Here is a 27,260-nt window from a genome sequence, read left to right as displayed (position 1 = left end):
GGATTTTTCGCCGTACAAGTTTTATTCGGTACAGGTTATTGAAATGCTGAAAAATCTTTAAAAAACAACAATTTGTCCAAAACTTTAATTTGTGAGATTTATTCATTCTACAATGTTTTCAATAATGCTAAACATTTTTCAAATTTTTTCAGGCTGTTCTAAACTTGACTATATTGTGAAGATTTGATAGAAGAACCGAAATGATAAGACCAAACATGCTTCGAGATAGAACATCCTGAATGTTTATAGTTAATTTCCGATACACTCCTTATCTCAGCCAAGGGGCGGAGTTTGCGTGTCATTTGTAACAGATTGCAAAAAAGTTTGGATATATTTTTTTTATTTAGAGGGAAACTTCAATAAATTGATCGGATGAAGTGAAGCATCTAGGACTCTTACTAGATAAAAACTTAACTTTAAAAAACACGTAGAAAGAATTCAAACTTAGTGCAATAAATACGGTAGGGGTTTATACCTACTTCAATCAAAACTGTGCCGCAAAAATATTTTTTTTTAAATTTATAAACAAATTTTCAGACCAGCCATGTTGTACGCTGTCTCAATATGGTTGTTGCAATACCAGAAAGAAGCAACTTCAGATGATTCAGAATAAAATTTTGAAAATGATTTTGAAGTTGCCTCCCTGGTCAGTGAATCAAAATTTAACCATCGCGCAACAATAACGACAATGTCGCAACCTGAATTAGTTGCGACATTCTACCCAATGCGACATAGGTTTGTCCTAACTTGAACAGAATAGGACAAAGATCGTGCACCACGAGTTTAAGGCTTGCATTGTGATTTTCGAGCGGTAACTTCGAGTCGGTAAACTCTGCAATGCTGCTGCCTCTTTTGCCTGATAATTCTCTTCACTGTCCCTGGTATAGCACTAATGTTTTGCATACATTTTACAATATTGAACATTGGAACAGATGCCAACAAAAATCATAGCAAATTTTAGTCACAAATCCTGGCAATCTTCTATTGCTACGATTAGCTTTTTATATTTCAGTTTAAGTTAGGTTAGAGGGGTAAGTTGAAAAAAAAATTCCGACACGCAGGTGAAAAAAAACCTGTTAGAAACATAATTGCCATAGCAAATTATATGTAATATGTTATTTATAAATACTGATAATGGTGATACAAATTAAATTTTGACTTTTTGTCTCCCCCTCCAAAAATTTGTGGATGGGCTTTACATTTTGAGGGGGCAGATAAAAAAAAATTCAAAATATCGGGCTTTGGGGAAAATTCTTCAGCAAATCCGATGAGTTTTTATTATTTTTCAGATTAAATACTTTATTTTTTATCTTCCCTCATCTCGCCTAAGAGTGGTGGGACAAAAAGTGAAATAAATATTTGTAACGGTCTAATAGTTTTAATTAGGATGACAGTGTGTAATAATACACTGAACACCTAGATTAAGTGTCTATGAATGTAATAAAGCCTGTATCCGCAATAATCGGGACACGGAAGAATGAGTAACTCTGTACTGAATCGATTAAAACTGGCCAAAACTTAACTGAGAACTCTTCAATGTATGTTTACTATTTGTGCAAAATTTCATAAAAATCGATGCATTACTTTTAACTGTGGATGAGAAACAAACAGGCGTGGTTTTTAAGATTTTGTACAATCACGACCAATTTTCATTTGCATAATAGGTGCCGTTCTGTAAGGATAATTATGAAATTTCGTAAGCAGTTATGATACTTATAGAGACACTTTCTTGCAAAATTTCATCAACTTTTATCAATTTGATTGGTAGTTACTGTTGATAGGGGATAGTGTTAGTGAACATGTTTCAACATGTTTCATGTTTCATGTTTCATGTCAATAAGGGGTGCTGACTAATTGTTGTCTGAGGGGCTAAAATCACGTCCAGTCCTATTATATGTTTCGACTATAAAATTGTTGATAGTGCATCGATTTTTTTGAAATTTTGTCTATGCAAGTAAAGTAGATTGAGAGGTTTATATTCAAAATTTCAGCCATTTCCTTTATCAAATTTAAAAGTTACAGCGTTGACAAGCTAAACCAGGGTCTGTACAAAATTCGATTGCGCGCGTTGTATTGTTTCATTGCTACAACAAAAAGTACTGCACCGATTCACATGAAATTTTGCAGGTGAAATTAACATATCTTAAGATATTATCAGGCCAAATATGAGCAATTTTAATTTATTTATTGCAAAGTGACAGCTATATTTCTGTGTCCCGATTATTGCGGATACAGGCTTTAATTGAATCAGATACCACTAAAGATCATAAAAAAACACTGCTACACGCGACCATCTCTAGAAAACCAGAAAAACTAATGTTACTAAACTTTGGAATGTGTAAAACCATCATCTGGCCTGTTCATGTTATACCGTATTACCCCGCTAATACGACACCGACTGTTGTCGAATAACCGGGGTAAACTTTTAATTCGACAAACTGGTCACCCTACACCACGATGCTCATTGAAATTTGGCAACTTTATTTTTGTTTTTGTTTTGATTTCCGGATTTGTTATGAAACATAATTTCCACAGATATTGCGGTGGTGCGAATAAAAAGCTCGTTCTTTTTACGATTGTTGCCATCCTCAGTCGATTCTGGTTGATCTCCATGCGGTTTGGGCGTCAAATAGCATTAAAACAGAACTTCCGGAATTAGCGTCTGCAAGAGGAGCTACTGCGGGTACGAGTATAAGCGCAATATTAAACTGTTTTGCATTTACAGTGTACATCGCTGTGACATTTCAACACTTTTTAATTCGACATGTGTCTAATAAGCGGGGTACGAATTAAAAAGTGTCGAATTAAAACGTGTCGAACGAGCGGGGTAAGACGGTATTCATATAAAATAAGAATAGAAGAATGTTCATGTACTTTGGATCTAGAACTTATTCCACTGATTTGTTTGAAAAATGTTAACTGAAAACATGTCATGTAACGTTTTTTATCTATGTCTATGCCTAGATTAGAATTTAGAATGAATGTTAACCGTAAAAACTGAATATGCACCCATATTTTGACGCAATCCATTCATTGAGCAATCATTCCAATGCATGTTTGATTAAATGTCACTGGTACACACATCTGTCGGGCGGAACACACCAGTTGACAGCACATCCTTTTAATTGAAGGGACGATTAATCGCGCACCTGAAGTCGCATGCGCGAGATTTTGTTTTTCTCCCGCTCCACGGAGTTCAAGTGGGAGAACAACCGCACACCTACTCCAGGCGGTGTGCATACCTACACATGGCATCTCACCCATTCTCTATCTACAACACTCCTACATACGGTCGTCCTCGCGTACTTCATGTCAATCTAATTTTGCTTCTTTTCGATGTCCAATGTTGATCAAATTTATAACTCACTTTTCTTATCCACACCACCGAGACGGCTCTGAATTTCGAAACCCGTCGTGAACCGATGCTTTAATAAATAAGTAATTGAACACAATCGAAGCTGTAATACATCGAATTTCTTAAATGTTCAATTAACCCTTAACCGCCCGGGACGATTCTTTCTGACTTCAAATGGCTCGTTCTCCGAAACTAGGGCACCAAATTGCATTCGGTTTGAAGTATCATCAAGGGGAAGAGTGTAGCTTTACAATGGTTTGGCGGGGATCCCCCTATGACCCTCCCCCCTTTTCTGCGGGGCGGATCTAGGTGTGGCATGATCCGTAATATTACCATATGATCATAATTTCGACTGAAAAACAGCATGATATTGTCATTGTTAGTGACAGATTATTCTAAACATGTAATTTCGGACCTGATTAGGTCACCCGGTCATCCGGTGACCTCGGAACAGGTTCTGGGGACCTTGGAATCTCCGGTAGAAATGGCCATTTTTCGATTCTAAAAGAATCCCATCATGCGACACCTCAAATTTCGCAGAATGCCGCGCGTAATCCAGTAAAACAAAGAAAAACTTTATTGATCGATTCTGGTCACCCGCTGACCTCGGAACAGGTTCTGGGGACCTTGGAATCTCCGGTAGAAATGGCCATTTTTCAATTCTAAAAGAATCCCATCATGCGACACCTCAAATTTCGCAGAATGCCGCGCGTAATCCAGTAAAACAAAGAAAAACTTTATTGATCGATTCTGGTCACCCGCTGACCTCGGAACAGGTTCTGGGAACATTGGAATCTCCGGTAGAAATGGCCATTTTTCGATTCTAAAAGAATGCCATCTGGATGAATTTCTGGATGAATTGATGAGGAATTTCTGAAGATGTTCATGGATGAATCCATGGAGGAATTCCTGAAGAAATTTCTGAAAAATAAATTCTGAAGAAATTCCTGGAGAAATGCCTAGAGCAATTTCTCGAGAAATTCCAAGAGAATTTCCTAGAAGACTTCCGGGATTTTTTTAGGATTTTCTGGAGTAATCCGTAGACAAAATCTTGGAGGAATTTTGGCGAAAATTCCTATAGGATTTTTTATGGAGAATTATCTGGAGGAATTCCTGGAAGTATTTCTAGAGGAATTCCTGAAGGATATTCAGGAGGATTTTTTGGAAGAATTCCTTGAACAATTTCTGGAGGATTTACTGGAGAAATTTCTAGAGGCATTCTAGAGGAATTACTGAAGAAATATTTGAGATTTCCTTGAGGAATTTCTGAAGGAATTCCTAAAAGAATATATGTACGATTTTTTTTTTTAGGGATCCTGAAGATATTCTTGAATGAGTTTCGGGAGAAAATTTTTTAGGGTTTTCTGGAGGAATCCGTGAAGAAATTCCTGGAGGAATCCCTAGAGGAAATCTGGGAGGGATTCTTGCAGAAATTTCTAGTGGATTTTCTGGAGAAATACCTGAAAAAATCCCTGAAGGAATTACGGGAGGAACTCCTTGAGGAATTTATTGAGGAATTCCTGGAATAATATTTGAGGCTTCTTGAAGGAGTTTTTGGAAAAAACTCCAAAAAAGAAATTCCTGGAGAAATTTGTGGTGGAATTTCTGAAGAAATTCATGGATAATCCCTGGAGGAATTCCTTTAGAAATTCCTGGAAAAAATCCCTGGAGAAACTCCTGGAGGATTTTATGGAGGAATTCCTGTCAGAGTTCCGGGAGAAGCTCCTTCAGGATTGTCTGTAGGAATCCGTGGAGATGTGAAAACAAAGAAAAATAATTTTGATCGATTCTGGTCACCCGGTGACCTCGGCACAGGTTCTGGGGGTTTCCTAGAAGACTTCCGGGATTTTTTTAGGATTTTCTAGAGTAATCCGTAGACGAAATTTTGGAGGATTTTTGGCGAAAATTCCTATAGGATTTTTTATGGAGAATTATCTGGAAGAATTACTGGAGAAATTTCTAGAGGTATTCTTTGAGGAATTTCTGGAGAAATATTTGAGGTTTCCTTGAGGAACTCCTTGAGGAATTTCTGAAGGAATTCCTAGAAGAATATATGTACGATTTTTTTTTTGAGGAATCCTGGAGATATTCTTGAATGAGTTTCGGGAGAAAAGTCTTTAGGGTTTTCTGGAGGAATCCGTGGAGGAATTCCTGGAGAAATCCCTTGAGGAAATCTGGGAGGAATTCTTGCAGAAATTTCTAGTGGATTTTCTGGAGAAATACCTGAAAAAATCTCTGGAGAAATTCCTGGAACAATTACGGGAGGAACTCCTTGAAGAATTTATTGAGGAATTTCTGGAATAATATTTGAGACTTCTTGAAGGAGTTTTTGGAAAAAACTCCAAAAAAGAAATTCCTGGAGAAATTTGTGCTGGAATTTCTGAAGAAATTCATGGATAATCCCTGGAGGAATTGCTTTTGAAATTCCTGGAAAAAATCCTGGAGAAATTCATGGAGGAATTTATGGAGGAATTCCTGTCAGAGTTCCGGGAGAAGCTCCTTCAGGATTTTCTGTAGGAATCCGTGGAGGGGTGGAAATCTTGAAGGAACTCTGGCAGAAATTTCTAGAAAATTTTCTGGATGAATCCCTGGAGGAATTCCTGGAGGTAATTCTGGAGGAATTTATCAAGGAACTTCTCCTGTAACCCTTCCTGGATTTTTTCAGGAATTCCTCGAGGAATTCCCCCAGGAATACCTCCAGTAATTCCTCCAAAACCTCCTTCAGGAATTTATCAAGGAATTTCTCCATAAACTACTCCAAAAGCTCCTTCAGAAATTCCTGCAGAAATACAACCAGGAACTCATCCAGGGATTCCTCCAGAATTTTTTTTTTTTTAAATCGTCTAGTAATTCCTTTGGGACCCTCCGTAAACCCCTTCAAAAGTTCCTTCAGAAACTCCTCCATAAATTTCTCCAGGTATTCCTCCAAAAAATCCTCTTAAAATTTCTGCCAGAATTCCTCCAGAAAGCCTCTGAAGGAATTTTTGGAGGGGTTTATGGAGGGTCCCGAAAAAATTATTCAACAAAATTTTCTGGTGGAACTAAACCAGTTTTCTTTGTTTTATTGGAGGTATTCCTGGTGGTATTTCCTCATTTATCATGGTATTTCATCATGCGACACCGCAAATTTCGCAAAATTACGAGAGTAATTCAGTAGAACCAACAGCTATACCACATGTACCACATAAACACCTAGTCTAGTATACGTGGTTATCCGGTGGCCACGAAATAGCTTCAGAAGCCCTTGTGGTTTCCGGTACACTGTAAAAAATAGCATTATGCGCCATCGTAATGTATTTACAATTTTGTGCGTAATGCAGTAGAATCGAGGTAATTGACTTCAGCCAATTCTTACTATTCTCATTTTTTGCATGAAATAGTATCATAGAGCAATGTAAAGTACTTTACATTTATAAAGCGAATTATTACACCCAATCATATTTTGAATGCTTTACTTATCTTTGTAAATATTATTATATCTACGGCCGTCCTATGTTTTTTTTTTATCATATGCAATAACTCTTCCAGTCACGCGATCTTTCGTTACCAAGCAATATCAACATGCAAACGTGTTGTTGTTTCATATAGTGAATAGTGTTGTATAACCAGCACAAACTTACATACTATGGAATACACATTTGCAATTGATCGAAACTTCTACGTTATTTCTAAAACTTCTTTTTTTTTCGCTTAGTGCATCAATCAATAGAAGCTGTACTCGCTATATACTAATGCAAATAAGCTTGCCTCATATATGTATTCAAAAACAAAAATAAGCAAGCATGTGCGTTCAAAGGTTGGTAATTTGATGTTGCCAAATATGTATAAGCCCCAATCTTTGTATTTATATAGTGCAATGAATTCAACTTAGGGGCTGTCCATAAACCACGTGGTCATGGGGGGGGGGGGGGGGGTGTTCAGCCAATGATCATTTTGTATGGACAAATTTAAATTTTTGTATGGACAAATGACCACGCGGGGGGGGGGGTTTGAAAAGTCCCAAAAAAATGATCACGTGGTTTATCATGGCATTCAAGTCAAGCAATAGTATTATGTTGACGTGGTTACAAACTTCAAGCGGCATGCCTGTTTGTGTGAGTGTAGTATTTTGCGTGAGGTATAATGTTTGTAGTTGTGATCTTTCACGCCTAACAGTACAGCAGTAACTACAACTACTGTTGATTATTTTGGTTGCTTTCAGTGCGCATTCATCTTTCGTCATAAGACTTTTTGAAATTTGAAATAAGTTGAAATGGCGGATGAAAATGTTTTATACGAATTTAGCGATGAAGACGATGATAATTGTAGTGATTGCACAATTTCCGATATTGACACCGACGAAAGTGATGCAGAATTCTCAAAGTAAGTAAATATCAACAAATGATTTTGAAATGGAGTTTCAATGAAAATCTTTTTGGCATCAGCAAATCAACTTCGTCATTTGTTGGAAAAAATGGCATGCGTTGGTCAACCAACATTCCTCACAAACGGAAGCAGCCGGGTAAGTTCGATGATTCGAAGTCTGGGCCTGCGGACCATTTGAAGAATTTGAAAACCGTTTCCCAAGCATTCAAAGCATTTATCACTGAAGACATGATCGATGAAGTGGTGCGCTGCACTAATATTTACGGCGATCGTTATTTTTCCGGAAAAAATCAGAAATGGAAGCCTGTGAATTCAAATGAGATGTGGGCGTTCGTCGGGATATTGATTGCTGCTGGCCGAAACCACCAGAACCACTTGAACATCGACACCATGTGGAGTTCGAATCAAGCGTGGTCTATCGGTTTTTACAAACTTGGGATATCAAAGAACCGGTTCAAGGACATCTATGTTACTCTACGGTTTGATGATGTCCGAACACGTCCAGAGCGGTTCAAACAGTCAAACGATAAACTGGAACCGATTCGAGCTGTCTCAGATATGTTTGTACATAACTGCCTACAAAACAATGTCCCTCCATGCAATCTAACGATCGATGAGCGGTTGTGTCTTTTCAGGGGTGAGAAGTTGTATTATTCTATTTTCCAACCATCATCTAAATATAATAAATATAATAAATAGAAGATTTTTTCATTCGGTTACATCGCTTTTTTTGTGTGCCTATATAATGACGCTCGTTATTGTCTTTGCTAAAAATAGTTGTAGAATTGTTTATATTCATTTTCGAAACATTTCACAAGAAAAAAAAACTGTCTGTCTAAGAATATATTTTTTTATAGGCGTAATATTTGAAATCAACTATCCCAACGAATTTATTATACATTTTCTGTATTTTAAAGAAATTGTCCAAAATATTTTTAGCTGATTACCTAGCAAATTTTGGATGATATTTGTCGCATCAATGCATCCAGTAATACAAGTTACTGAATGTCAGCACAATTTTCTGTAATATTCAGCAATTTATGATGGGGCACAAGGTTTTGCTGGATTCCAGCTAAATATAGCAGAAAAAACAGCAATTAGTTATGCTGATTTTTTTTTCTAAGCGTTTGGTGTGTAAATATGAAATAAATACTCAAAATCTGCTGCTAGCATAACTGCATACATTATAATTTGCATTTCTTTCTATATATATATATACTTGTATATATACAAGTATGAAAGTATGTACAAGGTAATTCTGAAAAATGGGAAGTATTAGTAATTGGGTCACTCTTGTAAGCATATGATCTTTAGGAAAGCTCTTTACAATATTCTGGCTGATAACGTTTTGTGACTATTATCCCAACATTTAAGGGCATAAATGAAAGATTTTAGTATGATGGACATTGATTTAATGATTTTTCTTTATTATTTGCTCATTATATAACGAAAAATGATTGTTTTGAGTTTCACTTTATCCAACGCCTACTACCTACATTGCTAATGGTACAGTTCAGCAGATGTTGGCAATGTTCTCATGCAAAATATTTAGATGATGGTTTACATTATAGTTTCATTCATAATATTTATATATATGTATTCTTCTTTTTATCCTATTCAGGACGGTGTCCTTTCCGGGTATATATAAAAAGCAAGCCCGGAAAGTACGGGATAAAAATTTGGGTGTGTGCGTCTTCCTCAGGATACGTGCATCTAATGCAAGTGTATACTGGAAAGGTAGCCAATGTCCCAGAAAAAGGACAGGGAATGAGGGTTGTAAAGGATCTGGTTGCGCCTTTCAGAGGTACTTATCGAGAAGTAACAGCCGACAACCTCTTCACAAGTACCGACCTTGTTGATGACTTGTGGAATGACAAGCTCCTTTACGTTGGAACGATGCGAGCCAACAAGCCTGCAATTCCTCCTGAGTTCCTTGCAACCAAAGACCGGGAGCCAGGCACTAGTTTGGTGGGGCATAATGATCAAAAAACTCTCCTATCGTACTACTCCAAGAAAGGGAAGAAGCCGGTTGTCATTCTATCAACTAAACAAGTAGTAGAGCAGATGAAGCAGACTGGAAAACCGGAGATTATAGAGTTCTACAACAGGACGAAAGGTGCGGTGGATGTAGGCGATCAGCTCACTCGAAGCACCTCTGTATCGCGACGAAGTCGAGTATGGAGCAAGAAAATCTTCATGGAGATAATAGACATTGCATGTCTCAATTCGTTTGTAATTTTCACGACAGTAAACCCTGAATGGAATAAGAAATCGAAACAACGACGATCGGATTTTTTGCAGCATCTGGCGGAAGAGCTTACGCTCCCTAATATGAGAGATCGTTTGGAAACTGGTCATCTTCCACCGGAACTTGCAAATGATATTTCAAACTTTGTCAAGTCATATCGCTTTGTCCAAATCTGCCATTTATGTAAAAAGTCGGCAGAACGATCTTGTAAATGCTGCGCTACAGATATGTGTACAGATCATTGTACTTCCGAAGATCTGATAATTTGCAAGGGATGCATTGTAACTGGGGAGAAATTATTGAAGGTTCCTGCAGACCTAAAGAAGAGCCGGCGATGCGAAAAGTGTTCTAAGCGACGAATATCGTGGGGAAATAAACTATGCTGCAGCTGTAATGCAATTGTTTGCCGAAATTGCAGTGAGGAGAGGACGTATTACGTATGTTCGGCATGTAAAGAGAAATAATCAGAGAAAGCATTTATATAAGCATAAATAAAAGCAGAATAAAAAGTCTTCATTTATTAAGTTTTTACTCGAACCATAGTAACAAATAGAGAAATTCTATAAAAAGAATAATGGAAGATAACGTAAAAAATATTGAAAGTAGAGTAAACATAGATCCGCGAAGATGAATCCGTTGTATCCAAACGAACTGTCAAAATCTATACCCAAAAGAACATGACATCACGATTACAACAACAACAATGAATAACATGACGTCATATTCAACAGTAGCACTCTTGAAAAATTATATTCACAGGCTTAAAACATTTCACTAAGTGATGTCCGCGTATCTTCTATGTTAACTCTACAGTTTATAAACATGCCCAATCGAAAAATGAGATTGATTTCAAAATAAAAATAAATACAAAATAGTATTTCAAAGTACTCGGTAATCGGGCGAAACAGCCTGCACGCCGTATCGAATGATAACGGCCAGCGATGCGTAAACTTTGCAGCCTCCCGTGGTATGGTAGTCCGAAGCACCTTCTTCCCCCGCAAAGATATCCACAAAGCCACCTGGAGATCACCCGACCACCAAACAGAAAACCAAATCGACCACGTTCTAATCGACGGTAAATTCTTCTCGGATATAACCAACGTCCGCACATACCGCAGTGCGAATATAGATTCGGATCACTACTTAGTCGCTGTATGCATGCGCTCAAAACTTTCGACAGTTATCACCACGCGTCGAAGTCGAACGCCGCGGCTCAACATCGAGCAACTTCGTAACGTAGAAGTGGCTCAAGACTACGCGCAGCAGTTAGCAGTGGCCCTACCAACGGAAGAGCAGCTTGGCGCAGCTACACTTGAAGATGGCTGGAGGGACATCCGATCCGCCATAGGTAGTACCTCGGCTACAGCACTAGGCTTCGCGACTCCGAATCACAAAAACGACTGGTACGACGGCGAATGTGAACAGTTGAAAAACGAGAAGAATGCAGCATGGGCGAGAATGCTGCAACACCGTACGAGAGCGAATGAGGCACGTTACAAACAGGCGCGGAACAGGCAGAACTCAGTCTTCCGGATGAAGAAGCGCCAGCAGGAAGAACGAGATCGCGAAGCGATGGAAGAGCTGTACCGCGCTAAGGACACACGAAAGTTCTACGAGAAGCTGAACCGCTCGCGCAGAGGCTTTGTGCCACAAGCCGACATGTGCCGAGATAATCACGGGAATATTCTCACGAGCGAGCGTGAGGTGGTCGAGAGGTGGCGGCAGCATTACGATGAGCACCTCAATGGCGACGTTGCAGGTACCGAAGGTGGCGTGGTAACAGATCTAGGAGTATGTGCACAGGACGAAAGACTTCCGGCCCCTGACCTTCAAGAGATTGAGGAGGAGGTTGGCCGGTTGAAAAACAACAAAGCCGCTGGAGCAGATCAACTACCAAGCGAGCTTCTAAAATACGGTGGAGAAGCACTGGTGAGAGCACTACACTGGGTCATTACCAAGATTTGGGAGGAGGAAGTATTACCGGAGGAATGGATGGAAGGTATCGTGTGTCCCATCTACAAAAAGGGCGACAAGTTGGATTGCGGAAACTACCGCGCGATCACACTACTGAGCGCTGCCTACAAGATACTCTCCCAAATTTTATGCCGCCGTCTATCACCGATTGCAAGAGAGTTCGTGGGGCAATATCAGGCTGGATTCATGGGTGAACGCGCTACAACGGACCAGATGTTCGCCATCCGCCAGGTGTTGCAGAAATGCCGCGAATACAACGTGCCCACACATCACTTGTTCATCGATTTCAAATCGGCGTATGATACAATCGATCGAGAACAGCTATGGCAGATTATGCACGAATACGGATTCCCGGATAAACTGATACGGTTGATCAAGGCGACGATGGATCGAGTGATGTGCGTAGTTCGAGTATCAGGGACACTCTCGAGTCCCTTCGAATCTCGCAGAGGGTTACGGCAAGGTGATGGTCTTTCGTGCTTGCTGTTCAACATTGCTTTGGAGGGTGTAATAAGAAGAGCGAGTATAAACACGAGTGGGACGATTTTCACGAGGTCCGTTCAGCTGCTTGGTTTCGCCGATGATATTGATATTATTGCTCGTAAATTTGAGACGATGGCGGAAACGTACATCCGACTAAAGAGTGAAGCCAGGCGAATCGGATTAGTCATTAATGTGTCGAAGACAAAGTACATGATGGCAAAGGGCTCCAGGGAGGAATCACCGCGCCCGCCACCCCGAATTCATATCGACGGTGATGAAATCGAGGCGGTTGAAGAATTCGTGTACTTGGGCTCACTGGTGACCGACGACAACGACACCAGCAGAGAAATTCAGAGGCGCATTGTGGCAGGAAATCGTGCCTACTTTGGACTCCGCAGAACTCTACGATCGAATAAAGTTCGCCGTAACACGAAGTTAACCATCTACAAAACGTTGATTAGACCGGTCGTCCTCTATGGGCACGAAACATGGACCCTACGTGCAGAGGACCAACGCGCCCTTGGAGTTTTCGAACGGAAGGTGTTGCGTACCATCTACGGCGGAGTGCAGATGGAAGACGGGACTTGGAGAAGGCGAATGAACCACGAGCTGCATCAGCTGCTGAGAGAACCAACCATCGTCCATACCGCGAAAATCGGGAGGCTACGGTGGGCGGGTCACGTCATCAGGATGTCGGATAGCAACCTGACTAAAATGGTTCTCGAGAGTCATCCGACCGGTACAAGAAGACGTGGAGCGCAGCGAGCTAGGTGGGTCGACCAAGTGGAGGACGATCTGCGGACCCTACGCAGAGTGCGGAACTGGAGACAAGCAGCCATGGACCGAGTGGAATGGAGGCGGCTACTATGTACAGCAGAGGCCACCCCGGCCTTAGCCTGACCGGTAAGGTAAGGTAAGGTATTTCAAAGTACTTTACATTGCTCTATGATACTATTTCATGCAAAAAATGAAAACAATAAGAATCGGCTGAACTCAATTATCTCAATACTACTGCATTACGCACAAAATTGTAAACACATTACGATGGCGCATAATGCTATTTTTTACATTGTACCGGAAACCACAAGGGCTTCTGAAGCTATTCCGTGGCCACCGGATGACCACGTATACTAGACTAGGTGTTTATGTGGTACATGTGGTATAGCTATTGGTTCTACTGAATTACTCTCGTAATTTTGCGAAATTTGCGGTGTCGCATGATGGAATACCATGATGGATGCAGAAATACCACCAGGAATACCTCCAATAGAACAAAGAAAACTGGTTTGGTTCCAGGGATTCCTCCAGAAAATTTTGTTAAATAATTTCTTCGGGACCCTCCATAAACCCCTTCAAAAATTCCTTCAGAGGCTTTCTGGAGGAATTCTGGCAGAAATTTTAAGAGGATTTTTTGGAGGAATACCTGGAGGAATTCCTGGAGAAATTTATGGAGGAGTTTCTGAAGGAACTTTTGGAGGGGTTTACAGAGGGTCCCGAAGGAATTACTAGTCGATTTTTTTAGAAAATTTTCTGAGTTCCTGGTTGTATTTCTTCAGGAATTTCTGAAGGAGCTTTTGGAGTAGTTTATGGAGAAATTCCTTGATAAATTCCTGAAGGAGGTTTTGGAGGAATTACTGGAGGTATTCCTGGGGGAATTCCTGAAAAAAAAATCCAGGGAGGGTTACAGGAGAAATTCCTTGATAAATTCCTCCAGAATTACCTCCAGGGATTCATCCAGAAAATTTTCAAGAAATTTCTGCCAGCAAGAGTTCCTCCAAGATTTCCACCCCTCCATGGATTCCTACAGAAAATCCTGAAGGAGTTTCTCCCGGAACTCTGACAGGAATTTCTCCATAAATTCCTCAAGGAATTTCTCCAGGGATTTTTTCAGGTATTTCTTTAGAAAATCCACTATAAATTTCTGCAATAATTCCTCCCAGATTTCTTCTAGGGATTCCTCAAGGAATTCCTCCACGGATTCCTCAAAAGCCTAAAGACTTTTCTCCCGAAACTCATTCAAGAATATCTTCAGGATTCCTCAAAAAAAAAAATCGTACATATATTTTTCTAGGAATTCCTTCAAAAATTCCTCAAGGAAACCTCAAATATTTCTCCAGAATTTCCTCGAAGAATGCCTCTAGAAATTTCTCTAGTAATTCCTCCAGAAATTGTTCAAGAAATTCCTCCAAAAATTTCTCCTGAAAATCATTCAGGAATTCCTCTAGAAATACTTCCAGGAATTCCTCCAGATAAATCCTCAGGAAGGGTTACAGGAGAAATTCCTTGATGAATTCCTCCAGAATTACCTCAAGGAATTCCTCCAGGGATTCATCCAGAAAATTTTCAAGAAATTTCTGCCAGCAAGAGTTCCTCCAAGATTTCCACCCCTCCATGGATTCCTACAGAAAATCCTGAAGGAGTTTCTCCCGGAACTCTGACAGGAATTTCTCCATAAATTCCTCAAGGAATTTCTCCAGGGATTTTTTCAGGTATTTCTTTAGAAAATCCACTATAAATTTCTGCAATAATTCCTCCCAGATTTCTTCTAGGGATTCCTCAAGGAATTCCTCCACGGATTCCTCAAAAGCCTAAAGACTTTTCTCCCGAAACTCATTCAAGAATATCTTCAGGATTCCTCAAAAAAAAAATCGTACATATATTTTTCTAGGAATTCCTTCAAAAATTCCTCAAGGAAACCTCAAATATTTCTCCAGAATTTCCTCGAAGAATGCCTCTAGAAATTTCTCTAGTAATTCCTCCAGAAATTGTTCAAGAAATTCCTCCAAAAATTTCTCCTGAAAATCATTCAGGAATTCCTCTAGAAATACTTCCAGGAATTCCTCCAGATAAATCCTCAGGAAGGGTTACAGGAGAAATTCCTTGATGAATTCCTCCAGAATTACCTCAAGGAATTCCTCCAGGGATTCATCCAGAAAATTTTCAAGAAATTTCTGCCAGCCAAAGTTCCTCCAAGATTTTCACCCCTCCACGGATTCCTACAGACAATCCTGAAGGAGCTTCTCCCGGAACTCTGACAGGAATTCCTCCATAAATTCCTCCAGAAGTTTCTCCAGGGATTTTTTCCAGGAATTTCTAAAGAAAAAAATCCCGGAAGTCTTCTAGGAAATTTTCTTGGAATTTCTCGAGAAATTGCTCTAGGCATTTCTCCAGGAATTTCTTCAGAATTTATTTTTCAGAAATTTCTTCAGGAATTCCTCCATGGATTCATCCATGAACATCTTCAGAAATTCCTCATCAATTCATCCAGAAATTCATCCAGATGGCATTCTTTTAGAATCGAAAAATGGTAATTTCTATCGAAGATTCCAAGGTCCCCAGAACCTGTTCCGAGGTCACCGGGTGATCAGAATCGATCAATAAAGTTTTTCTTTGTTTTACTGGATTACGCGCGGCATTCTGCGAAATTTGAGGTGTCGCATGATGGGATTCTTTTAGAATCGAAAAATGGCCATTTCTACCGGAGATTCCAAGGTCCCCAGAACCTGTTCCGAGGTCAGCGGGTGACCAGAATCGATCAATAAAGTTTTTCTTTGTTTTACTGGATTACGCGCGGCATTCTGCGAAATTTGAGGTGTCGCATGATGGGATTCTTTTAGAATCGAATAATGGCCATTTCTACCGGAGATTCCAAGGTCCCCAGAACCTGTTCCGAGGTCACCGGGTGACCAGAATCGATCAATAAAGTTTTTCTTTGTTTTACTGGATTACGCGCGGCATTCTGCGAAATTTGAGGTGTCGCATGATGGGATTCTTTTAGAATCGAAAAATGGCCATTTCTACCGGAGATTCCAAGGTCCCCAGAACCTGTTCCGAGGTCAGCGGGTGACCAGAATCGATCAATAAAGTTTTTCTTTGTTTTACTGGATTACGCGCGGCATTCTGCGAAATTTGAGGTGTCGCATGATGGGATTCTTTTAGAATCGAATAATGGCCATTTCTACCGGAGATTCCAAGGTCCCCAGAACCTGTTCCGAGGTCACCGGGTGACCAGAATCGATCAATAAAGTTTTTCTTTGTTTTACTGGATTACGCGCGGCATTCTGCGAAATTTGAGGTGTCGCATGATGGGATTCTTTTAGAATCGAAAAATGGCCATTTCTACCGGAGATTCCAAGGTCCCCAGAACCTGTTCCGAGGTCAGCGGGTGACCAGAATCGATCAATAAAGTTTTTCTTTGTTTTACTGGATTACGCGCGGCATTCTGCGAAATTTGAGGTGTCGCATGATGGGATTCTTTTAGAATCGAATAATGGCCATTTCTACCGGAGATTCCAAGGTCCCCAGAACCTGTTCCGAGGTCAGCGGGTGACCAGAATCGATCAATAAAGTTTTTCTTTGTTTTACTGGATTACGCGCGGCATTCTGCGAAATTTGAGGTGTCGCATGATGGGATTCTTTTAGAATCGAATAATGGCCATTTCTACCGGAGATTCCAAGGTCCCCAGAACCTGTTCCGAGGTCAGCGGGTGACCAGAATCGATCAATAAAGTTTTTCTTTGTTTTACTGGATTACGCGCGGCATTCTGCGAAATTTGAGGTGTCGCATGATGGGATTCTTTTAGAATCGAAAAATGGCCATTTCTACCGGAGATTCCAAGGTCCCCAGAACCTGTTCCGAGGTCAGCGGGTGACCAGAATCGATCAATAAAGTTTTTCTTTGTTTTACTGGATTACGCGCGGCATTCTGCGAAATTTGAGGTGTCGCATGATGGGATTCTTTTAGAATCGAATAATGGCCATTTCTACCGGAGATTCCAAGGTCCCCAGAACCTGTTCCGAGGTCAGCGGGTGACCAGAATCGATCAATAAAGTTTTTCTTTGTTTTACTGGATTACGCGCGGCATTCTGCGAAATTTGAGGTGTCGCATGATGGGATTCTTTTAGAATCGAAAAATGGCCATTTCTACCGGAGATTCCAAGGTCCCCAGAACCTGTTCCGAGGTCACCGGATGACCGGGTGACCTAATCAGGTCCGAAATTACATGTTTAGAATAATCTGTCACTAACAATGACAATATCATGCTGTTTTTCAGTCGAAATTATGATCATATGGTAATATTACGGATCATGCCACACCTAGATCCGCCCCGCAGAAAAGGGGGGAGGGTCATAGGGGGATCCCCGCCAAACCATTGTAAAGCTACACTCTTCCCCTTGATGATACTTCAAACCGAATGCAATTTGGTGCCCTAGTTTCGGAGAACGAGCCATTTGAAGTCAGAAAGAATCGTCCCGGGCGGTTAAGGGTTAACGACATGTATCTGTTGATTGACTATTCTTCTTAAATGTATAATTTGTCGATGTTAAAAAACTGGCCGATTTGTAAAACTTTCTTCACACTCAAAAATTAATTTTAATATTTTTCTATTCTCAATTTATTAATCCACCAATTAAGCACATTGAGCTATGCTGTAGTGAATACAATTCCTTCGAAGAGTACTGATTTTTCTCTTCTTCTTAGTTTCCCTATGGGTGGAACTATGAGGACACCGTTTTCACATATTTATACACTTATAATAGCTTCGATATTTTCAACAATACCACTCTGTAGAAACGTTAGTAGACATTACTTTCGGGATAGGAATCGCCATTCGGCATGTTTTCGAAATATTTGTTCCGATGTTGGGAAGAAAATGCATACACCTACCTCTCTTGCCATTACGACATGCCTCAAATGAACAATTTCGGGGGCGCTTGCCTGAGCCCCCTTGCTGCATTAATAAAGTTCAGTAAATACGACATCTACCGTACCATTAATCGAGGCACAGTTGATTTCCTTGCAGTTACAGCCGCTGCTTCGTTCTGTTCAACTGGTAATCACAACTTTGTAACACTGAAAACACCCTCCATGTCGTCGTTCACTCAGGATGGCCTTTTTTCTTTTCTTCACGAACTCCTACGTATCACTTCATTCGACGTAGCTGCCATCTCCTATGTGTTCTCTCTCTTTTTTCAAAAGACGATCGATTAAATCCGTTTCGAATATCCGATTTCCTCGGCCCACAGCTTCTGCTGGTGGCTCCCAACTTTCAGCCCAATTCTCCCTCACGGATACTTTTCGCTTTCCGGCGCAATCGCAGTGGGTACCGATTTCAACTTTTTGCTCGTAAGGATTTCCTTTTGAAAATTCTTAAGTAACCTGCCCCCGTCGTAAGGAAGGAAAACGAATTTTCTTGCTCGATCAGGGAAGCATCGATTTACCAACTATCGCAAACTAATCCGTACCGCGAGCGCTCACAGTTCCAACACTTTTCCGGACCCTCGACACTATAAATCAGCCACCAGAATGAAGCAAATTGCTCTCCACTGATCGATCACAGGTCTTTGATAAACAGGAGCAAAGGTAGGGCAAATGGTTTCGAGCATGAGAAAATTTTATCTGAAGTTCCACCATGAGCAGTCATGATTTTCGAACAACGAATGTAGTAAAGCCCATGAAGCAGTTGGATAAAACGGTACAGAATGAGGGGCTCAGTTTGAAAGTTGAATGAGTTGATTCTTCTTCTTCTTGGTGTAACGTCCCAACTGGGACAAAGCCTGCCTGTATGTGTTGATACCTTAAGCTTGAAGGTGGCTAATTTTGCGGTTGTTTTCATAAATATATCCCTTTCCAGATGAAGCGAGTGAATTTTTTATAGAAATATCTCAACTTTGGCTCTAGAATTTTGAATAAATCAACACTTGTTCTTCGGCATTTAGATTAATAACTTTGCTTATGTAGAAAAATCTAATATACAAAATCTGTGACAGATAAAACATTTTCATGTTTTACCAATTTTTGCTGAGTTTTTATTTAACTTGTTGTTGTAAATCTTGCATGGAACGTAAACAATAGTTTGTATAGCAAGTATAAATAAGTTCTCAAATATTAAAACAATTCACATCATTTCACAAAGACTAAATAAAATAAACTATTCAAAATTGTTATTCCTTAACAGCACAATTGTGCATGTTCGTCACGAAAGGGATATTGTTTCATGTTATTTTCATTTGTCCAGTTCTCCTTGGTACTTTACAGTATGGCCCATAAAAAAATGCGAAAGTATTCGAAGACATTGTTCACCTGCTTCCAATCGATAAACCATGCATTTATCTATTGGATTACATAGTCGGGGTACAAATTTAACAATGGCGTAGAAACATTTAGTGATTTTAATCATAAACATTTGAAAAAAAAAATGTTGAACATAAGGATCTGGAAAACGTCCACACGTCAAAGGACAATTGACGGCTGTAATTTTATTCAATGTATTGTAATTAAATTATTATTTTTTATCTGTTTTAACGAGATTTTTAGCCCTAGGCTAGTTCATCTCGAGACCCACGTTTTACTTCCCTTCCGAAGGAAGAACTCACATTTTGCGAGTTTGTCGGGAGTGGGTTTCGATCCCAGGTCCTCGACGTGATAGTCAAGTGTTCTAACCATCACACCAGGTCCGCTCCACTAATTAAATTCTATTTCAAGAACAGCACTTTCATAGCTAGGCAAGGTATTTAGACGTCCGTTAGTGATTTGGACAAGTAAGAAAATTTACTGTATTTTAAATTATGGGACATTGACTAGCAAACATTTTTTTTAATTTTTTTTTCAAACAGCTGATCTATCTTATACATGTTGAAATTTAAAATATACAATTCGATATTGTAAGAAACCCCTATTATGAAATCAATAGAAATGTACCGATGAGTGAAACAAAGATCAGTTTGAAGTTGAGCGTCCGACAAATCGAACGTAATGACCTGGTCGGTTGATTTACACTCCCGTTCAAAAGCTTGGGGTCACCCCCTCAAAAACATGTCATTTTTTCAGGCCCACATCTCCGCCAATTTGCATCCGATTTCAAAACCCTAGGTTTCATTCAAAAGATAATGAGTCAAAGAAACTTTGAACATGATTTAAAAGAAACTTTTTCAAAAAAAATTGTATGTAAACTTAACCCAAAGTTGCCAAATTTTCTAAAAAATTAATATAAACTTACGGCAGTGTCGCTGGAAGCTGGGTCGACCAAATTTTAAGATGAGAGCGGTAATATGACCCATTTTCTATTAGCTTTCAACTGCTTTTTACAGAACTTAGCTAAAAAATCTAGAAAAAAAAGTTATTAAGTAAATTAAACCTTGATGTCATCGACCAAAAGTTTGGGGTCACCCCTCAAAATGCTGTATCGGCCAAGAGCAAACTTATGTGTCTCCGAAGGATTTTGGGCCGCTGAATCCGAATCCGGGCTCAGATTTGCTCTAACACGTCACAATTCTGAGCTATACCTCAATTTATAGGGCAAAATATGCGATTTTGAGCTTTTTTGACTGCAAGCCATTAAGCTTGGAAAGATATTTTTTAAGCAATCAAGAGGTTAATTGGTCAATTAACATCTAAATTAACGACTCATGCAAAATATTTCGTTTTACCTAATCAAATTTGATAGATTTAAGCATTTTATGTTAGTATGAAAACTTGCATGCAACTTTTGGAGGATGACTTGTATGGGAAATATCGTACCTAACATAAATCGCTTAAAACTATCAAATTCGATTTGGTAAAACGAAATATTTAGCATGAGTCGTTAATTTAGATGTTAATTGGCCAGTTTTCCTTTTAATTGGTTGAAAAAAATATTTCCTTGCTTAATGGCTTGCAGTCAAAAAAGCCCAAAATCGCATATTTTGCCCTATAAATTGAGGTATAACTCAAAATTGTGACGTATTAGAGCAAATCTGAGCCCGGATTCGGATTCAGCGGTCCAAAATCCTTCGGAGACACATAAGTTTGCTCTTGAGACAGACAAAAAGTTTATTTTTGTTACGCTGTGTTATCAATATTGCATAAAAAAATATTCGAAAACGAAAAAAAAATGTTCGCATTCTTTATGGGATATACTGTACTGGATATGATCTTCGCATATAGTTTTTCCGACATCTTTACCACGTGCCCTTCTAAACTTGACCTGCAGTGTTTTATGAGTTATAGCTAGATAATATTCTGTTTGTATACGTGGAGGAGTTCTTGATTCATGCGACACCTTGCTACTCAGGTAAGCAATAGACAGTTGAAATGCACCTAAACAGCAGATCAATAAATGAAAATAAGTCATATATGCGCCTTTTTTTTTCCTTCTAAACCATAGGGGGATAAATTTGCTCATCAGACACCCTAACAGGAAGGTTAGGGTAGTGTGGGGTTGAGGCCGTCTTCTACAATGCCGGTAGAAGCCAGGACTACTCTCTCCTCGACCCACTAAAACACATTCCTATGGTCGCCAAACCCTACGTCTCTCCGGAACCACCAAGAAGGTATTGCTTCAGAGAGGGGCTAGTGCATATCGCACCCTCAAGGTTAGCTGCCGTAGCCTAGCAGCAACGAACATCGATGACTCGCTTTGGAGAGTCCATCACGGTAGCCTGCTGGCGCTTAGCCAGTTTATCGAGTGGTCCTCGCCACTCCCTTTGTCCTCGGAAGGCGGGCAGGGTCAAACCCGCCCGCGCCCTACTGCTGAGCGGACATCAAGAACTGATGCCCACATGCAACCCGATCTGACCTGCTGAAGGCAAGGGTATCACTACCCTTCAGGCCTTATCAGATGCATCCGTAGGTTGCAGACAGCAGGGTCCCACCTACCCCGACCCTTGCCGGGGACCCCTTTCCAACCGCGGGCTCAGATCCAACCCAGTAGACTGACGCCACGACAGCACCGCTACCGGGACTTCCTCTCCGCGGCCACTTAATCGCTGTAAGGGTCGATCTCGACCGCAGGGCACCGGTATGACCTACGAAGCCGACTTCGAACCCCTGGACCACCTCTTGTATTGCATCTGGACTAGCCATTCTCCGAGTCCACGCGCCACCTCCTCTGTAGCTCCCAGACGATATGGGTGATAGCCGTTGAAACGGCATTCCAGCTAATCTCATCCCTACACATTCTCTGGACCAAGTTGTCCGGAGTTGTGTCCTCCCCGCATGTGGCAAGCATGCGGTCACGCATTGTGCGAAAACGCGGGCACACGAACAAAACGTGTTCCGCCGTTTCCTCTAAACCATTGCACACTGGGCATTCGGGAGAATCCGCATGCCCGAAACGGTGTAGATACTGTCGGAAGCAACCATGACCTGTAAGGACCTGTGTCAGGTGGAATGAAACTTCCCCATGGCGCCTATTAATCCAACTATCTACCCTCGGTATCAACCTATGGGTCCACCTTCCTTTGGTGGAACTGTCCCACGCGCGCTGCCATTTGACCATAGAGGCCATCCTGACAGTCTTGCGTATGCCTCTTGTGCCGCGCATTTCGAAGCACTCCATGTCCTCACTGATAAGAATGCTGATGGGCACCATACCAGTAATGACACAGAGAGCGTCGTGTGACACGGTACGGTACGCGCTTGCAACCCTCAGACACATAAGCCTGTAAGTACTTTCCAGCTTCCGTCGGTAGCATTCAGTACTTAGCGCGGTACCCCACGCCAGGCCGCCATACCTAAGTATGGACGTAGCAACACTAGCCAGAAGCTTGCGCTTACTGGCGTACACCACTGAGCTATTGGACATCATCCGGGACAGTGCCGCAATAGCTGTGGAGGCTCTTTTACAGGCATAATCGACATGGCTACCGAAGGTAAGCTTATCGTCGATCATCACGCCCAAGTGCTTGACAGAGCGCTTCGACAGGATGGTGCACTCTCCTACACTGATCTCCGTCTGCTGCGCCGACTGCATGTTGTTAACAACCGTCACCTCTGTCTTGTGGTGAGCCAGCTCCAGTTTTCTGGACCGCATCCACGCCTCCACAACCTTGATCGAGTGGTCGGTAGTCAACTTCACCTCCTCGATCGTTTCACCGTAGACTTCGAGCGTAATATCGTCGGCAAATCCAACAATCACCACTCCCACTGGGTACTCTAACCTCAACACCTCGTCGTACATGACATTCCATAACACCGGACCCAGGATGGAACCTTGCGGGACTCCTGAGGTTATGTGAAAGCACTTCCGACCCACCTCCGTGTCGTAGACTAGTACGCGATTCTGGAAGTAGCTTCCGAGAATCTTGTACAAGTACTCCGGTATCCCCAGACGCAGGAGCGCATCGGCAATAGCAGCCCAACTGGCGCTATTAAATGCATTCCTTACATCCAGAGTCACTACCCCGCAGAAGCGAATTCCCCTCCTCTTAGGCTCGAGTGCTTTCTCGGCGGTTTTTGTAACCGACAAGATAGCGTCTACGGTGGACCTCCCCTTCCGGAAGCCATACTGGTTACTCGAGAGACCATTTACGCCCTCAGTGAACTTCAACATTCTATTGAGGATGATCTTTTCGAGCACCTTCCCCGCCGTGTCAATCAAGCATATTGGTCTATATGCCGACGGGTCTCCGGGTGGTTTCCCCGCCTTTGGCAATAGTACCAGGCTCTGCCTCTTCCAAGCTTCTGGGAAAACTCCCTCGTCCAGGCATTTCTGCATAGCAGACCTGAACATCTCGGGAGCTTCTGCAATAGCTACTTTTAAGGCCAGGTTCGGAACTCCGTCCGGACCTGGGGCCTTACCTACGCTAAGGGACTTAGCTATCCCCGCAAGTTCCACATCGGTGACCCTTTCCTCATCGCCAGCCCCAGTCTCCGGCTGTCCTACGAAAGGAGGCCAAGGACTAGGATCATGACGCGGAAAAAGTCCTCCAATGATCCCCTTCAACATCTCTGGAGATTGCTCTGTAGGAGCCATCACACCTCTCGTCTTGGCCATAACGATCCTGTAGGCATCACCCCACGGGTTCGTATTGGCACTCTGACAGAGACCCTCAAAGCAGGCCTTTTTGCTTGCTCTTATCTCGGTCTTGAGCGCAGCTTTTGCAGCGGCGAACACCACCCGCCGTTCGTTTCGCTCTTCCTCTGATCGTGCCCGCTGCATCCGCCGCCTAGCCCGTAGGCAGGCGTGGCGCAGGTCCGCAATCGCGTCGGTCCACCAGTAAGCCGGTGGCCTCCCATTTCTAGGGTGGACTCGCCTAGGCATGGTCGCATCACACGCACGTGAGAGCACCGCTACCAGCTCGTCGCCGTCTAAACCGAGTAAGTTTCGCTCACGGCGGAGCGCTTCCCTAAATACCTCTTCGTCGAAGTATGATGTCTTCCACCTACGAGGGCTTGGCCTAGGCCTAGCCGCCTCTTCTTCTATCCGCTGTCTGCTGTTGTTGTAGTCGATACTGTAGCGAACCGCCAGGTGGTCGCTGTGAGTGTAGCCATCATCTACTCTCCAGTTTGGACTACTTGTTAGGCCAGGACTACAAAAGGTCACGTCAATAATTGACTCCGCTCCATTTCGACTATAGGTACTCTTGGTACCGACGTTAGCCAAGTCGACATCTAAGATGGCCAGTGTTTCTAGCAGGATCTGACCCCGCTGGTTCGTGAAACGACTTTCCCATTCCACAGCCCAGGCATTAAAATCACCCGCTATTACCACCGGCCTTCGCCCTGTTAGCACGGTCGATAAGTGGTCCAGCATTTGCGTGAACCGCTCGATCGGCCACCGCGGAGGCGCATAACAGCTACAGAAGAAGACCCCGTTTACTTTGGCGACCACGAAGCCCTCATAGGTAGTAGACACCAACTCCTGCACGGGGTATTCACCCGTCGTCCATATCGCCGCCATTTTCCTGGTCCCATCCGAGGCCCAGTTGCCATTGTCGGCGGGTACTCGGTATGGGTCCGAAATGATGGCGATATCCGTCTCCCACTCAGAAACCGCCTGACAAAGCAGTTGCTGAGCCGCATCACAGTGGTTCAGGTTCAGCTGCGTTACCTGCACTGTGATTTGTTGTTCACTGCGGCTTTCTTAAAGGCCGGGCACCCTGGACCACCCATCGTATGTCTGTTTTTCGAGGTTTTCCCGGTACAGATCATGCAGATGGGCGGACTCGTGCAGCTTTGGGCCTTATGACCTTCAGCGCCGCATCGCCTACACAGTTTGCGCCTGTCGGGGCCTTTGCAGTCCCACGACTTGTGTCCTGGTTCCAGACACCTAAAGCAAACCTCTGGTGGCTCGTGGAATGTCAAAGGACATACGCACCAGCCCACCTTTATCCGCCCTACTTTAACGGACTTTTTAACGTCCGCCACAGGTAGCTGAACCAGAGCTATCTGTGTCCCTGCTGGCCCCTTCCGCAGCCTGACGGCTGTGGCGGCCACCTGAACATCGCACTGTTGCCGCAGTGCCGTGACGAGCTCTTCCGCTTCGGTGATCTCGTCTAGGTCTTTGACCTTCAGAGTCGCCTCATGCGTAAGAGCCCTCACCTCCACTCCATCGCCAAGGACCTCTTCTGCCAGCCTCTTGTAGGCGGCGCCCTTGTGATCCTTCTCGCGCTTAAGCTCCAGGATCATTTCGCCCGTACGAGTACGTCTGATACTGCGTACGTCGGCTCCAAGACCCTCGAGCTTGGTGTCGCACCTCATCGCCTTCAAGACGTCCGAGTATTTCGACTGTTCGGTCTTGATGACGATAGCGTCACCTTTTTCGCGCCTGGCACCTGCCTTCCTACGCCTTGGCTTGGCGACCTGCACTTCTGCCTGCGGATTCACCTTCTTCTTCCTCTTCCGCTCTACCTTTGTCCAAGGAGGGTCCTCTCCTAGGATCGCCCTGCTCTGTGGCTGCTGAGGGCCCACCATTGGTCGCAACCCCTTGTTCCCATCATGCTGTTATGCGCCTTTAGTGCTGCTTAAATGCAATGTTTAGCCCAATATGCAGCTAATTAGATGCTTATCCATCAGACGATGCAGGATCATTAGGCCAAAGATCTTTAGGCCGAAGGCCATTAGGCCGAATGTTGCTTTTACCATTTTCAACAATTATTGTCAAAAACTATTTTAACAATGAAATTGGAAAGAATAGCCTGTTTAAAAGAAGGATTTTTTTTAAATATCAGCTGTTTCAGCGTCTACAGCTACATATGTTAGCAATGATACCAGAACGAACGACCGTTGTTCAAAAGAAGGAAAATTTCATGCGGAAGATGACGGATTCAAAGGAACTTTTGGTAAAGGAAATTTCCTCGAAGAACTTCGGCCTAATGACCTTCGGCCTAATGACCTTCGGCTGAATGGCCGAATTCGCAAACGTGTCACATTTTAGGTGCTGAAAAATTGTTCGGGGCAATACCTCTGGCATTTTCCGCTTTGAATTTTAAGAGGCACTATCTAACTATTTAGAGCAGCAGATGATGGTGTAGGAGGCGGATGGTAGTTAATGGGTTCATCCAATATAATCAGCATACAAACTAATTAACCTGTATGATTTCCATGCTCAGCCCCCAATTGCTCGATTTTTTTTTTGAACAATGTCAATTAATTTATGTAATAGAACAATGCATGTTTTTGAGTCATCTACTATACCTTTCCCCATACTTTACGTATACTGCAACATCTCCGTTGTATTGCATGAGTTTAACCCTAGTAAGATGTTGGGGTCAATATGAAACAGACAGGCACGCTGAACATGCACTGCGCCATCGTGGTGTGAACATTCTAACATCATAGGAGGGTTAAGTTGTTTTTTGTGGATGCTGTTGTGCCGTGACCCGCTGGACCCGCTAGTGTTCGGTTCCGCCTGCCAGCATGTACAGTGGTACTAATTCGTTTAAACGCATATACTTCTCAAAACATTCTCTGTATGTTGCTACATATTAAAATTTATGATAATAACGTTCTAAGTATCACTTGCAATAGTACATACTCGTAGAAATGCATATGGATATCAAAAATAATGAAATAATTTGCCAATCACAATTATGAAAAAAAAATGAAAAAAGTGCGTTTAAACGAATTTTCCT

The 27,260-nt window shown here is 42.1% G+C and overlaps 1 protein-coding gene across 1 annotated transcript in view; it reads right to left on the bottom strand.

Annotated features, from left to right (window-relative positions):
- The window catches only part of LOC109408900 (uncharacterized), a 71,249-nt gene extending 52,353 nt beyond the window's left edge, over window positions 1-18,896 (bottom strand). Inside the window, exon 1 of the mRNA XM_062851992.1 lies at window positions 18,094-18,896. Coding sequence (XP_062707976.1) covers window positions 18,094-18,105 — 12 coding nt within the window. The 5' untranslated portion in view covers window positions 18,106-18,896. The remainder of the gene's footprint in view (window positions 1-18,093) is intronic.
- Between the last annotated feature and the right edge of the window lie 8,364 nt (window positions 18,897-27,260).

This window comes from Aedes albopictus, chromosome 2, assembly GCF_035046485.1.
Source record: "Aedes albopictus strain Foshan chromosome 2, AalbF5, whole genome shotgun sequence".
Lineage (NCBI taxonomy): Eukaryota > Metazoa > Arthropoda > Insecta > Diptera > Culicidae > Aedes > Aedes albopictus.
Note: the sequence above shows the minus strand (reverse complement) of the source record. Positions and strands in the feature narration are given on the sequence as shown.